General features: G+C 40.3%; 1 protein-coding gene across 2 annotated transcripts in view; it reads left to right on the plus strand.

Annotated features, from left to right (window-relative positions):
- Positions 1 to 7654: 7654 nt before the first annotated feature.
- LOC140477106 (N-acetyltransferase ESCO1-like) overlaps positions 7655 to 16439 on the plus strand; it is a 42524-nt gene continuing 33739 nt past the window's right edge. Inside the window, exons 1-2 of one of the 2 annotated variants that reach the window (XM_072570395.1) lie at positions 7655 to 7813; positions 11425 to 13972. In XM_072570395.1, the coding sequence (XP_072426496.1) occupies positions 7770 to 7813; positions 11425 to 13972 (2592 nt within the window). In that variant the 5' untranslated portion in view covers positions 7655 to 7769. Of the gene's footprint in view, positions 7814 to 8435; positions 8621 to 11424; positions 13973 to 16439 lie in introns of those variants that run through there. The other variant, XM_072570393.1, reaches the window with a different exon arrangement.

Genomic DNA, 16439 nt, shown 5'->3' on the forward strand with positions numbered 1-16439 from the left:
GCCTTCCCCCAATATTATGGGTTTGCTGGTCTATATACAATTCTTACTATTGTTTTCTGCTCCTCAGTGTTTCTAAGCTCAACCCAAACAGATTCTACTTCACCTACGCTAATAGCCTTCCTCAACGTTGCATTAATTTATTTTAGGAAGTGTTACCCCCCCCTTTCATTTCTTTTTTTTCCTAAAAACTGAAAACACCTGGCTATTTAGTTCCCATTCTTGGTCACCCTGCAGACACACATCTGTAATATATTATACTTGTATTAGATCTATTTATGTATTTTATTATAAATATTCCACACTTAAAGGCCTTAAAGCTTGGCTTTTTAGTTCCTGTTCTTTTAGATCTGCTCCCTGGATATAACTGCAGAACTTGAAGAAAGCCTAATTACTGGGAAACATTGTGAAGAACAAAATAAATGGTGAATATGTTAGCAGAGACAGATCAACAGGGTAAATGAGAAGAAAATCAAGCCATCCATGGTCTGGAAAATGGTGATGGGTTTGAGAACACAAAGGCATAGAAACCACAGAATTTCATAAAATCGCTAGATGTGACAATTTCCAGAGAAAATGAAATTCGCACGGCTATTCAGATCAAACAGACGGTGGGAAATAAGCACACAACCATAAATCTGAAAATGAAGCTTGATATTGGAGATCACTATCCAACTCAGATTGTATCAGCATGCCTTTCCTGAAAATGTGAAATAAATGCTAATCTAAAGGCAAATACTCAGAATTGGGGGAGTTCAGATTCAACAATGAGCAACTCAAATCGGAAACACAAAATGAAAAAGATGGTGACTTTATTTTAGTCATCACTGAACATTCTACAATGGTAAGCAATTGTGAAGAGCTACAGCTTATCCCAGTAAATTTTGAGGTGAAGAAGGTGGCAAAGGGTTGAAGGTATAACACACACTGAAAAATGTGCTTTGATCAGAAGCAAGGAAGATCTGATAAAAGTGTATTTTGATGAGATGCTTGGATGCTTTGAAGGTTTTTGTACTGCACTGTATTGATCTAGTGAAGAAACCAGCGATTTATATAGTACCAATAAAACTAAGAGGAAAGCCTGATAACATCTTCAATCAATGGAAGGAAAGAAAGTGATAACCAAACTTACAGAGTCTACAGACTGCGTAAATTCCATTGTGATAACAGAGGAGACAAATGGGCTAAGAATTTGCCTGGAGCCCAAAGGTCTTAAACATTAAAGAGAAATCAATTCCAACACTGGAAGAAATCAGACTAGAAATGTCCTCTCACAGCCACTCTGATGTTCCATGCATGGCAATTGGTATTGGTTTGCTAATTGCAGCATTAACTTCCAGGCGTTGTTGCCACGGATGGGACTCAGAGCTCTGCACAGCCAGTAAGAAAATTAGAGGGAATGCTACTCATCAGCACTGGCAAGAGCACATGTTTCTAGCAAGCTTGACACCAAAAATGTGTTTCTAAAACATGCAGATTGATAAAGAATATTTGTGTTGACAATATTCAAAACATGAGGCATGATATAAACTGGAAATGGCTATTCTTGGCTACAACCCAAGGCTAATAATATTCTGAAAATGTGGGCTTGAATCCTACCATGTCAGAAGGTGAACTTTGAATTTTTTTTTAACGAATTGGATTGAAAAGCCTCATGGCCATCATGTAACAACTGTCAATTGTTGTAAAAACCCATCTATGTTCAATAATACCTTTTGGACAAGGAAGTCCACTACCTCTGCTTGATTTGACTATGTTTCTCCAAACCCAGAGCAATGTGATTGACTCCTAACTGTCTTCATCTAGTCAATTAGGGATAGGCAATAAATGCTACCTGACCAGTGAATTTACAAAAATCATTTGGTAGGCACAAATATCCAAGCCTACATTTCACCTTAAAATGAGTCAGGAAGGGTTCCAGCAGAAAAGAAACAAAAGATACAAAGGATATAAAGTTGTAGGCAGCATTGTTGATTATTCCTAGCTATGTATTTGGAATAATTCATGACTGCCTCTAGGTGAAGCCATGGAATCTGGAAAGTTGGGATCAAGCTAAATGCCAAATTTATTGTGTAGATCACAGATTTCCCGTTCTTTGGAATAGCATATGCAGAATCCTGAAATAAATGAGGTTAACTCTGCAATATGATGTGGTGGTGCCAATGTTGGACTGGGGTGGACAAAGTTAAAAATCACACAACACCAGGTTATAGTCCAACAGATCTATTTGGAAGTACAGTGTTTTCAGAGCGCTGCTCCTTCATCAGGTAACTAGTGGGGCAGGATTGTAAGACATAGAATTTATACCAAGATCACAGTGTCATGCAGTTAAAACAATATATTGAATTAATCCAGATTGCTGTTAAGTCTTTCATCTTTTAGAATGGGTTGCATGTTTTGGTTGATTAATATGTAAATCTCAGAACTTCTTATAAGTCACATTCTTGAGATAACTTTAGGTTTTATTTTAAAAAGGTGACATCTCAGCTCAGACAGTGTATTAAAGGTGTGAGGTTAGCATCTTGACTCAGACTGGTTCTATTTCCAAAGTAGGAATTTAGAACATAGAACATAGAACATAGAACAATACAGCGCAGTACAGGCCCTTCGGCCCTCGATGTTGCGCCGATCAAAGCCCACCTAACCTACACTAACCCACTATCCTCCATATACCTATCCAATGCCCGCTTAAATACCCATAAAGAGGGAGAGTCCACTACTGCTACTGGCAGGGCATTCCATGATCTTACGACTCGCTGAGTGAAGAACCTACCCCTAACATCAGTCCTATATCTACCCCCCCTTAATTTAAAGCTATGCCCCCTTGTAATAGCTGACTCCATACGCGGAAAAAGGTTCTCACTGTCAACCCTATCTAACCCCCTAATCATCTTGTACACCTCTATCAAATCACCCCTAAACCTTCTTTTCTCCAAAGAAAACAACCCCAAGTGCCTCAGCCTTTCCTCATAGGATCTTCCTACCATACCAGGCAACATCCTGGTAAACTTCCTCTGCACCCGTTCCAGTGCCTCCACATCAACGCCTTCATTGAAGAAACCAGGTCCAGATGGGAGTCACTCTCGGTCGAGCTGCAGAAGCATGACTGAGAAATTGAAAAAATTGAACAGCGCGTCTAAGGGGTGGAGCAAAAGGCCGCAACCTCGGAGACTGCTGCCAAGTCGGCCATGGGCTGGGTCCAGGCACTCGAGCACCGAATCCAGACCTTGGAGGAGCACATCAATGACATTGATAATCAGGGCCGTTGAAAAAATATTCGGTTGCTGGGCCTTCCCGTACGGGAAGAGGGAGGCCAGCTTGTAGACTTTCTGGAACAATGGCTCCCACAAATATTAAAGTTGGAGTCCAGACCAGGCCAGGTGAGGGTGGAGTGGGCCCACCGGGTTGCTGTACGCAGGCCCAGGTCAGACCAGCGCCCCCTCCCAGTTCTATTCCAGCTCCAATGTTATAGAGATAAGCTAATGCTCCTGGAAGCCTCCAGTGTCCTGGGAAGGATCCCCAGGCCATGATGCACAAGATAGCTCCTCAAGCTATCATGTCCATTAGGGAAAGTGCTGGTACTCTGACTTGTGAGAGGATCAATACAGCCTTTAGAAAGTTTTATTTTGAACTGTATAAATCGCAGGACTGTGAGGATAGAACTAAGAAGATGGAATCCTTCTTTAAAAACTTGGCCTTTTCGAACTTGACCTCAGAGCAGGTGTCGATCCTGAATGCTCCCCTGACAACCTAGGAAGTACTTGACGCAATTAGACAGCTTCAGAGTGGCAAAGCGCCTGGACCAGACAGATTCCAGGTTGAGTTTTACAAAGAATTTATAGGGGAACTGACTAGCCCACTTACAGACATGTATAATCACTCAAATAGTCATGGCTGCCTCCTGCCTTCGTTGAGAGAAGCAAATATTTCTCTCATTATCAAAAAAGGAAAGGCCCCAGAAGATTGCTCATCATATAAACCAAATTCCTTGCTAAATGTGGATTTTAAAATCCTTTCTTAAACGTTAGCATGAAAATTGGATGGGGTCTTACCATGTATCATAAAAGTGGACCAGGTGGGGTTTATCAAGGGCCGTAGATCAACTAACAACATTAGAACGGTCTTAAATATGATACAAGCCTGTCAACAGGGAAGAATACCAGGGCTAGTTGTCTCCTTGGATGCAGAGAAGGCATTTGATCGGGTAGAATGGCCATATCATTTTTACACACTGGAAAGGTTTGGTTTCGGAGAGGTATTTTCGAAATGGGTCTCAATATAATACAATGACCCCAAAGCAGCAATGGTTTAGGTTCAGATAGCTTCAGTGTTGGTAGGGACTGTCGTCAGGGATGTCTGCTCTCACTATTAATATTCACGCTCGTAATCGAACCACTAGTGGAAGCTATACGAACCGACTCTAACATAGCGGCTCCAAGGGTTGGTTTGGTTAACATAAAATTACTCTCTATGCAGATGATGTCCTCCTGTTCTTAAGTAATCCTTTGATATCCATGCCCCGCTTAATTCAAGTAATCAATGTATTTAGTATGTTCTCAGGCTATAAAATCAATTTTACGAAATCGGAGACCATGCCTTTGGGTGGTCTTGCCAGTATCTCCTATTTATCGTATGGATCTTGCTTTCTCTTTCGGTGGTCATTGGAGGGTTTTCTATACTTAGGTATTTTTATCACCACAGTATTTGGTAAGTTGTGTAAAGCCAATTTTGTACACCTACTAGAGAAAATAAGGCAGGACCGTCAACACTGGGGCGATCTCCCAATAACCTGGTTAGGCAGAATAGCTCTAGTTAAAATGAATATTCTGCTTCATTTCCTATATCCTATGAGAATGATCCCTCTGATGTTGCCGAGACTGGTGTTGCATAAGCTACACGGCTGGCTTGGTTTCTTTATTTGGAATCATAGATGGCCCCTTAACAAATTTAAAAAGCTGCAGCTTCCACAGGCAAGGGGAGGAATGAATTTCCCAGACTTTAGGAGGCATCAGTTGAGTTCTTTATTATATTATATAGCTGATTGTGGGTCACAAGAGACCCAATCAATTTGGTTAGACATTGAGACCTCCGAAGCAAAGTGTCCCCATATCATTCTTTTATTTTTAGATGAGAGCTATTGTGGACTATTGCAAAAGTCCTATTGTACTAAACACAATTATAGCCTGGAGGATAATGCAGCAAGATGAGGGTAACCTACTAAAAAACCTTTCCTTATACTCCTATAGTGGGAGCATCGGGTTTTCAGCCAGCACTGACAGATGCTACATTTAAAACCTGGAGGTCCAGAGGTATCTCCTGCTTGGGGGACCTGTTCGATGGGGAGGTTATGATGCCTTTTGAGCAATTGCACCAGAAGTTTGGACTACTTAATGGAGACCTTTTTCGGTATTTCCAAATACGAGATTATATACAGAAGAAGACCACATTATTAGACAGTCCCTACAAATCAGATAGGGAAAGAAGACTGATATGGCCAATGGGTCAATACTCAGTCAGTACTCTTTATCACTCATTATATAATGAGGTATCGAAAGACATGGAACGACTGTTTAAAATATGGAACCAAGAATTGGGGCTAGAAATCTCTTTAAAAATGTGGGAGGACATCTGGGAAAATGCCAGAAAAATCTCTACTTATAATAGAACTCAAGCTATTCAATTAAAGAAAATCCATAAGGCTTATATAGCACTTGAACAACTCGCAAAATTTAAGGTATGAACATCCCCAATGTGTCTTAAATGCAAAATAGAAGTGGGCACTCTCACGCACTGTCAATGGACATGTTACAAGATCTGTGGGTACTGGGACAGAGTAGCGAATGCTCTGACAGAGACCTTGGGAACAGAGATTAGATTAGATCCAGTGTCTCTTCTCTTGGGCTTTTCAAATTTTCCCTCCCTGGATATGCATGGGAGGAAACTATTTTCCATTCTTTCCTTTTGTGCAAGGAAAAATATCTTAGTGAACTCGATAGCTGAAGGCCTTCCAGGACTTTCAAATTGGCACAGGTTGATCATAGAATATATCCCCTTTGACTTCCTCACAAATAGATGCACCAAAAAACTGAATTATTCTATAAAATATGGCAGCCCTTTCTGAACTATATCGACAGATATTTTGGCCATACTGTCAAGGGCTTTTGTCTAGCGGTGGTAGTGGTTTTGGCTCGTCCAGGGGACCCCAGGAGGAAGAATCCTGTATAAATACAGGTTTTATTATGACTTGATGTTAATTCATTTTGAGTATGCACTTAATTATTTTGTTATTTTTCGCTGGTAATGTGTGATATCCTATTTTATGTTTTGGTTGTTTGTAGGATAGATTAGTAGTTAGTTGGGTTTTTTTTCCCCTTTTTGTGTTTTGGTTTTTTTTCATATATTTAATTGTATATTAGTGTTTATACTTGTTTGTATTACTTTGTAATTTTGTAAAAAGGTTTAAAAATTTCATTTTGTTTCAACAAAAATACTGATTAAAACAAAGCCTTGCTTTTGTGCACCTCCTGTGCAGTTGTAATCGTGCATGCCTCTAGACGAACACAGCAAGCCAGGCAGCATCAAGATATGCAGATGTTGACATTTTGGGTGTAACCTTCTTCAGGACCTTGAAATGTCAACCTCTGCAGCTCCTGATGCAGTCTGGTTTGCTGTGTTCTTTCAGCCTCCTGCCTATCTACTTTGGTCTCCCGACATCTGCAGGTTTTTTTTGCCTCTCTCTGTCTGAAGACCCTTGTTTGTTATGAACCATCTGCACTGCTCGCACATCAAAACTTTTTTACTGCACTTAGGTATATGTGACAACAATAAATCAAATTAAATTAGGCACTCTGTTCTATTAATTGGGTTCTAGCAGTTCTATTTTCAATTACCAGCTTTCTCAATCTGATGTATTACCAAGATTATTTTACTTAAAAATCACACAACACCAGGTTATAGTCCAACAGGGTTATTTGGAAGCACCAAGTTTCGGAGCGCCCAGGTGGTTGTGGAGGTTAAGCTCCACAAAGTGGAGAGAATCTCCAAAAAGATTGCGCATAGCGACGCTTAACATCCAAATAAACCTGTTGGATTATAACCTGGTGTTGTGGGATTTTTAACTTTATCCACACCAGTACAACACCAGCACCTCCAAGGTAAAAACAATGACTGCAGATGCTGAAAACCAAATACTGGATTAGTGGTGCTGGAAGAGCACAGCAGTCCAAGACATGGCCACATTATTTTGGCATCTATTTGGTATTGAAGAGTGCGAAGACACAGCATATTCTCTCCGTTACCAATAACGATTAAAAATTCGAACGAATACTTCGTGTTTTTGACCAAGAGTTCGTAGGGGAAACCTGCGCGTTAACTCACCTTCTCTAGCTGCTGTTGTGGCCACTGACTTATTGGATGCTTTTTTTTAATATTATAATCTTGGTCCTGAAGTTCGCGTACGCTTCGAGGTTCTCCTTGGTAATCCCTCCAACAGACCTCCACCTGCCAGGTTCCCACGAGCCGCTCCCATCACGAGGCCTGGAGACCCCGCCCGCGCTCCGCCTCACGTGACCCACAGCCCTCGGGCAGGTTGCGCCTGCGCGCCCAGGGACTTACGTCGGCGTCATGTCTCCAGCGGAAAATGCGTGCGGCCTGGAGCTAGAGGCTGGGGCTTTGGTATCAGGGCCTGTGGCCGGGGATGTGACGGGCTGAGGTAGTAACTTAGATCGGAATCCGACGCCGTGTGTGCAGTTTCGCTTTTCATCATCCAGAAAATGGCAGCGCGGAAGCGGAAAGCGGCCTCGAGTGCGGAGCGTGGGTGAGTATTCGGTTAAAGGTTTGGCCCGGGGACAAAAGCGAGAGGCCAAGCCTGGAGAGAGGGTGAAATAATGATGTTCCTGCTGCTCAGGGTTCTCATCCTCCTACTTCAATGGGTGGAAAGGCCTCTGTTTGCTGCAGCTGGTTTTGAGGTGAACCGGCACCGCCATATTGCAGTCAGTTTCCGCTTCCGTCTGCACTCCTTGTTTAACAGGCATTACCTTCCTAGTATTCAAGTTTTAAATTAATCAAATGGTATGGTGCGAACCGTAATCTCATTTATAACCTGGAAAATATTTTATTTTCCGACTGCCAGCGTATTTTTTGAGGAGCTGTTAACGGTTGAGAAGAATGGATGTCAAAGTGTTGCTATCGATCCCATCCAGTGGTCTTTTTGAAATGTTCCTCATGAATTTCTGAAGACAGCAAGACTTTCTGAATTACCGGTAATTAGACTGGACGGGAGGAAAGTGTATTCCACTAACGCTTAGATGATTTGAATTTGTATCCCAGTCATCGGAGCAGAAGTGGGCTATTCAGCCGTCGATCCTGCTCAGCCGTTTAGTTTCATCCTGCCATGTTCATGTTCATATTCATATTCCTTCATGTAATTAGTTTTCTTTAAACCTGCTCAATGTTTGAGCTTCCACAAAGATGCACACTGGGGTTGGGCTAAATAGTTCTGAAGATTCAGCATCCTCTGAAGAAATTCCTCCTGATCACATTCGTAAATGCTGATCCTTATCCTGAGATCACCCCTGGTTTTAGATTTGCCAGCTTGGGAAACATCATCTCCTGTCAGAATTGTGTAAGTTTCAATGAAGTTGCCCTCCATTCTTTTGAAATTGAATTTTTTAAAGTACAGACAAGGTCTCATCGATCTCTCCTCTTAAAATAATCCTGCTATTCTAGGGATTAATTTGAAATTACATTACACTCCCTCTATAGCAAGTGTATCTCTCCTCGGATGAGGTGACTGAAACTGTGGTGTCATCAAGGCTTTATACAACTGTGACAAGATATGTAAGTCTCCTTGTAATTCAAACAAACGTACCATTTGCCTTCACAATTGTTTGCTGCCCTTGCATGCTTGTTTTAAGTAATGTAAGTAATAGCACCAAGGTCCCTTTCGGCACCTAAGATTTCAATTTACCATTTTAATTAATAAGAACTAGGAACAGGAGTAGGCATTCACTGAGATCATTTTTGTGGCCTCAGCACCACTAACTTGCCCCCTCACAATAACCCTTTAATTTCTTTATTATTCAAAAAAATTATCTATTATGTTCTTGGACTTTTTATTTCCTACCCAAGTAAAAACTTTCCACACATTCACTCTATATCCTGTCTGCTGAATTCTAGCTCATCAGTACATCTCTGCAAATCTCCCTGAAATTTCTGTATCCTCCTCACAACTTAGGTTCTCAATCATGGAGCATTACAGCACAAAAGGAAGACATTTAGCCCATTGTGACTGTTTCCCATCCATTAACTGACTGAACTAATCTCATTTTCCAGCTTTTGGACTGTATTCCTGGAGGCTTTGGCAGCAGAAGGGATTATCTAAAATCTGCTGAAATGAGATTTTCCTACTTAACCACCTGTTTAGGCAGTCAGTTCCAGATTGCTACCATGCTCTGAATGAAAATTTGTCCTCAACAGTCCTCTGAACTTCATAGAATAGAATCCCTACAGGGAGTCCCAGCAAGTTCACACTGACCTTCTAAGAGTATTCCATCCAGATCCATTCCCCTATCCTATTTCTCGACATTCACCCTTGACTAATGCGCCTAACCTACACATCCCTGAACACTGTGGGCAATTTAGCATGGGCAATTTACCTAACCTGCACATCTTCAGATTGTGGGAGGAAAGTGGAGCAAGCCCACACAGGCAGAGGGAGAATGTGCAAACTCCACACAGTCAGTCACCCAAGGCTGGAATTGAACCCTCCATCAGGTAAACACGCACAAACGAAGCTGTATCAGAACACAATTCCAACGAGCCACCACACACTGCAGCACAGACGAACTTCGAAAAACGGAGGAGAACCACCTATACGACGTATTCAAGAAGAACAGATACTCAAAAAACACAATGCGCAGATTCCTCAAGAACAAACCACGACAAGCAGACAAAACACCGCCAGAAACCCTAGTAGCACACAAACCTACCAACACACTCAAACAAAAACTAACAAACTTAAAAGACCCAGTACAACCCATGGACAAAACCAACGTCATCCATAAAATTCCATGCAAGGACTGCCACAAACACTACGTAGGACAAACAGGAAGAAAGTTAGCGATCAGGATACATGAACACCAGCTAGCCACAAAAAGACACAGCCCCCTCTCCCTCACACGGATGAAAAAAAACCACCATTTCGACTGGGACAACACGTCTATCCTGGGACAGGCTAAGCAAAGACATGCCAGAGAATTTCTAGAGGCCTGGCATCCAACCTCAACGAGCACATAGATCTTAGATGCCATCTATCAACCCCTCAGAAAACGAACAGGAAATTACATCACCACAAACCCCAGGAGCCCCATCCAGGAGAAAGATATAAATAGGAAGCAGGAGACAACAGCTTTGCTTCACTTGGAGGTCGTCACTGATGTTACCTAGCCAGATAATGAAACGTCTGGATATCAAATCTACAGCTCAGCGAGCCAACCTACACCCTAGATCACATCAACTTGTTGGGCTATAGGGCCTGTTTCCACACTGGGGGCATTCTATGATTCAGATCCAACACTACTTTGTTGTATTAGCTGCCTATTAATGAAAAGTACTTTCACATTTAATAACTAAATCAGTTAAGATATGGTCTTAGACCCCATTTGTTGTGCACCATACCTCTGGCAAATATATAGCATTACTGGAACATAGTGAACGTTACTAAAGGCCCTCAGGAATATTCATTTTTCTCTGCTACATGAGGTTGCAACTTTTCAGTGTCCTTGGAAAGTCATTTCAGTCAGCCTGTGTCTTCTAGATCTGACTTCCATTGGCAAGTCCCATTTCAGTAACTCTTTATTCCTTGTATGTCCCAAAGCCTGTGATTCTTTTCCCTTCCAAATAGAATCTTGCAAGCATCCTGCTAGTCCATAACATTAGCTACTTTTATTCCCTCAAATGGCAGTAGTTGCTGTCTTGAAAAAAAGTTTAAGTATAAATGTCTAAAGTCCATTCATCACGCTTTTGAGTCGACTTGCTTTCCAGAGCAGTTTGAATGTCTTTAGTTAACTTTTTTAAACTTATTTTGTTTCTAGATTTCTCATGTTTGCATTTTCCACATGCTATTTCTACCCTCAATTACAACATCATAAATGAGTGTGTTCCCAGGAAATTGCAAACTACTGAAGATGTCAACAAGTAACTAGTTCCTGTTCTTTGCAAGGAAGCTGTTACAAATAAGTTTCTTTCCTCCTCCTTCCCCAACCACACCCTAAAGCTCCCCAGAAATGTACCTCAACAGTCTGATTAGATTACCTGTGTCCTAAATAGCAATTTCTGCTATTGTTTAGCATAATTAAATATTACTCTTTTGTTTTTTATGAATTAATCATTTAAAATATCACTACTAACAATAATTTTATTTAATAGGTCAAATCGTGGATCAATAAGAGGTGGACCTTCAACCAAAAAGCAACGTTTGGCGGAAAAAACAACAACTGAATTGAGAGGGTGTGCAAAGCAGTCAGCTGTTCAATTGCAGAAGGCATCCACTAAAAAAGAAGCTTTGAAATTGCTGAAAGGAACTGTTAAAGCAAACAGATCATCAGCAAAAATAACTGCAAACCTCAAGGGGAAAGGCACAAAACTGATTATTAATAAAAATGAAAGGATGGCTCCTTTGAAGAAGAAATCTGCTAAAGCTTTGCTTAAAAAACGTGCATTACTGAAGTCTTCCCATCAAAAGAAAACCGTAGTTCCCCCAGTATCGAGGAGGAGATCTTGCAAATTACAGCATGAAAGTAAAACCAGGGAAAAACAAAAGCGCGCCAAAACTGTAGGTAAATCAATGCCAGTGAAAGTTCCACAGAAATTGCCTCAGAATAATAGAGCTTCGCAGTCACCACTCGCACAAAAAGATCTTCGTATTTCCAAAGAGGCCACCTTTAAAAAGCTTCCTTTAAAAATGACCTCAAGAGCTTGTTCTCAGAAAAATGTTCCACAGAAGTCAAGTAAATCATCTAAAATTAAATCTCTTCAAATGGTTGTAAATACTGTGAAAGCTGCAACAAACAAATCCCACTCAAAGAAAAATGTTCAAGTTCAACTGAAGTCAACTATGAGGGTATCAAAAATGAGTCCTGCAAAGAAAGCTCGAAAATCCTCGTCAGTACCTGCTAGGACCTCGAAGAAGCAGCCTCTCCATAAAGCAGTTAAAACTGTGGCACGCAAGAATAATCGTGCCAAACAATTAACCTCATGTAAAGCTTCTGAAACTGTGGCAAAAAAAGTTTCTTCTAAGAAAACTTCCGTGAAGGCACAGATTAGCACACAATCTGCAAAGAAGCTTCAGGAAAAAAAGACAGTAAGATTAAAATCATCACGGCATCTCTCTACAGGTAAGGATAAGCTTCAGCCTAAAGATGTAAAACCTCAAACTAGATCTAATCAAAAACATACAAAAGAAAATATTCCACAGGTAGTAAAATCCAACCAAATACTAATTGAAAAGCCAACTAGATCATCTCAGAGACTAAATCCGGGTCCTTTGTTGTCAACAAAATCATCCTTTTCCATAGACAGCAAAACTAGTGCATTTCCTGCTCAAAGAAAACTGAGAAAAAGAGCATTTAGTGATATATGTTCTAAAAGTCCTGAAAATGCTTTGCCTATGCCAAAATTAATTAAAGTAGAAAGTAAGCTTGGAAGAACGAAGCTAGGCAAAGTTACAGAAGCTCCAAAAGACCGGGCTTCCAATGTTGCACGAACAAAATTAGATGGTAAATTTGGGAGAAAAGCTCCAGCAGCAAAAGTTTCAACTCCCAAGGAACAAAGCGCAAAGGTTGTCAAAACAGTGGCATGTATTGCAGGTGAAAGAAAGATTGATCTGGAGAACAGACAACTTCCTGCAATTAATAAGACTTCAACTGTTTCTGAAGATCCTCAAGAAAAATCTCAATCTGGAAAGCCAGTTTCTAAAGACCCATCTGAAACAAAGATCAAAAAAGGTGCTTCACAGACAACATTGCAGAGAAATGGGAAACACTTGGAAGGCCAGGTTCAGAAATCGGCCACTGCAAATTGCAGTATCAAAGATACGAAAGGAAAATGTGGAACGAAACCACCTGTAAAGAAACAAAATAAATCTTTGAATAATGTTGTGCAAAATAAGAAAAAGTCCAATCATTCTCTGAAAGGACATCTACAAGGTTCAAAACAATCACGAGAAGTTAATTGTAAAGCTAACGACGCTGTTTCTGCTCCAAACACAGGTACAGAAAACCCATGTCTGCAAACTGAAAATGATGTTAAGTGTAAACGTCAAAGCATTCTTGAGTTATGTGAAGAAATTGCAGAAGAGATAGCTTCTGACACTCTTGATCTTTCAGTAAAACAGGAACCTGCAAAGACAGAAGATGAAAATATTCAAAAAGAACCAGAAACCATAACCCCTGAAGATATTGAGAAAACCAATCTGGCCAAGCCAGTTTATTCCAGCCTAAACAGATTTCAGTTTTCAGGACAAAAATGTGTGAACCGTAAACTTGTTGAGCATAATAAATACATAACTACAAGATATAGTTTACATAAAGGAGGGAACAGTTGGACCAGAATTAGGCAAATTAAAACTGATCAAAAAAAACTAACTACCATCAATTCTACCTATAATAAGTTTAGAAATTTGCAGGTTAGGCAAGCTGTTTCACAGGTAGTAGTTCAAACGATTAGGAAGGTAGAGAAAGTGACGCTGCCAAACGGGGTGCCTGTCCAGACCAAAGAAGAAAATGTTATCACGTATGAGCAACATAAATCAAAAACTGTTACTTCTCAAGTGGAAGTTGGGAAATCCTCCAATAGCGATCGTAAATCATCTGAAAACAGTACACCTGAAGAAATAACAAAACTAGCGAAATTGTTTGGCAAAAAAGAGGATGAGACAGAGATGCCAAAAATGGAAACTGAATCTGAAGCTGATGAGGTATTTTTGCCTTTAAATGAAATATGATTTTTTGATTGTTGCCGTGGTTTGGCAGAGCTTAGTAATAGTTGGAAGCTATAGCATAAATGTGTTTTCAAGTCAGTGACTTCCAAATAATCACTGGTCCTATTTACTCTTTCAGTTAAGGATCTAGCTGATTCTTAAATGTTGGCATGATCTTTGTTTCAGTTACTTACACCAGTGATGCATTCCATTGACCCAATCCTCTGTTAGGAAATTGTTATTTCTCTTCTTCCCTAAATCTGGTATTTTTAACCTTTTTCAGCATGTCGTCCATTATAGACTATCACTGAGAACGGCCGTTTATTTATCATCTCTCACACTTAATTACTTCAAACATCTGTCAAATCATCCCTTAATCTTGTCTATTCTGATTAAAAACAGATCCAGTTTTCACAATCTTCTTTTGTATTTGTCTTTACATTTACTCATATTACAAATTAATATTGATTTCTGCACTTTAATCTCCTATAGTTTTCTAGTAGAGTAGTCTAAATAAGAGATTCTCAACCGTTTTTTGGCCACTGACCCCCAAGAGCTCTTCACAGGTTCCAGGCCTCCCACCCCCACTTTTTTTTTAAACAGGGATGCAATATGAACAGATAAACAGAAAATCATTTATTATTGAACACCAATAAAACCTGAACGTTCTGACATACTGGACAAAACTTAAAAAAAAGATATTTAATTTCATAGTCTATCAGGTGTAATGTGATCCTTGAGCTTGGTGCTTTTCTGCAAGTTTCATGGTATCAGGCTCCAAATTAGGTTAGGCTTGAGTATTTCATCGGTTCAGTTACCAGGCCCCATAAACAGTTTTCAGTCTGTGGCCCCCTTCAAATATGCTGGGGCCCCTAAGAGGGTGATATGGCCCCTGTTGAGAATGGCTGGTCTAAACAGCACTCTGTTCTCCAATTTGGCAACATTGGAAATTGAGTTGCAGTAGGGTTTGTGGCCTTTTGTGCCTTCTCCACCATTCAAAAAGATCATGGTTGATCTTCCTGCACTATCCCAGGTCCTATAATTTCGTACAAGAATTGACCAGAGTCAGACTTGAATTTATTCAACAATTGGGCAAGCCCAGTTCTCTAGGGTAGTGAACCAAATATCCAGTTGGCAATCCCATTCCTGATAGGTCCATTCATTCCTGTGAAGGAAGATTTTTCATATGGGTGTACTTGTCAATTTCCTTATGTGGTGAGTCCCACAACTATCGCTGGTTAAATACTAGCAGTAGTAGGGTGACTCCCTTTAGGTACCAATTGTGTACTTAAGGATTTCAGTTGATTTTTGAGCAGGAATGCTGCGCAAGAGCCTTAGATGTTCTCATACTACACCCTTCTTTCTCATTGAAGGGCTCTAAATCCATCTCCAAACATACCTCCGAGGTGGTGGGGCATTTCATTCTGCTCAGAGATATTGGTTTCATTGCTTTATCCCTATTTATTTCACTCAAGTTCTCATCTAATTCCGTTCCAAAAACATAAAGTGTCTCCACTTCCAGCATTTCAGAAGCATATTCCCATTTTCTTTTGATCATTATTTCGAGAGTATATGTTTTGCTGGTTAGGCCAATTTTTGCTCATCCCCAGCTGTCATGGGGAAGGGTATGGTGAGCTGCTGCTTGATCAGTCCATTTGATGTAGGTAGTCACAATGCTGTAGGACAGCATACCACATTTTAATTCGGTGACCGTGAAGGGAGAGTGTGTTTAGTACCACTTTGTTATTTGTTTGTTATCATTGGGAAATGTTGAACTTTTATTCCATATTCTAATAACCAAGCTGTTTATTATCAACCATTTTTAAAAAAGGAGCTAGCACTGACTCTCTTGAGGATAGTAAAAAGATGGCTTCTGGAGTGGTAGAACTTGAACTGGATTTCTTGGTTCAGGAGTAGGGACACTGCCACTGTGCCAGAGGGCCCTTGAATAATAAGCAGCGTCCTGCAATTAAGTGCGAGGAAACCCATGGACCTGAAATGTAGCAAAGTTCTTGAGCCTGATGCGGTTTGAACATGCTGCTGCCTAATTTGGAGTTACATGTGAGTCAGATGCGCTACGAGCCCAGCCAAGAACGTCGTTTTTTTAGTATGAGAGAAGCCCTGGTTCAGATTCTTGACGAGCCTGTATTCAGTTTGGATGGAATTAACAATCAAGAAAGTTGGACAGGACTAAAAGTAATTGGGAAGAAAATATATGGGGCAGTCAATACAAAAGTGGCAGTTTCTTAGGACAGTTTCTAATTGTCTTAGATTACACCAATAATTTGTTTAATGCTCTGGCAAATGGAGTTTGAAGAAAGGTAGTGTTATAACTAAGGGGTTTTAATTCACAGATTAAACATTAACAAGGTTTTTACAATATTTTCAGTATAATATTCTGGAATAATGCATAATGAAATAATCTGGACGAAAATTAAAGATCTAGTGTTGGATAATGACACAA

This window comes from Chiloscyllium punctatum, chromosome 5 (genome assembly GCF_047496795.1).
Source record: "Chiloscyllium punctatum isolate Juve2018m chromosome 5, sChiPun1.3, whole genome shotgun sequence".
NCBI lineage: Eukaryota > Metazoa > Chordata > Chondrichthyes > Orectolobiformes > Hemiscylliidae > Chiloscyllium > Chiloscyllium punctatum.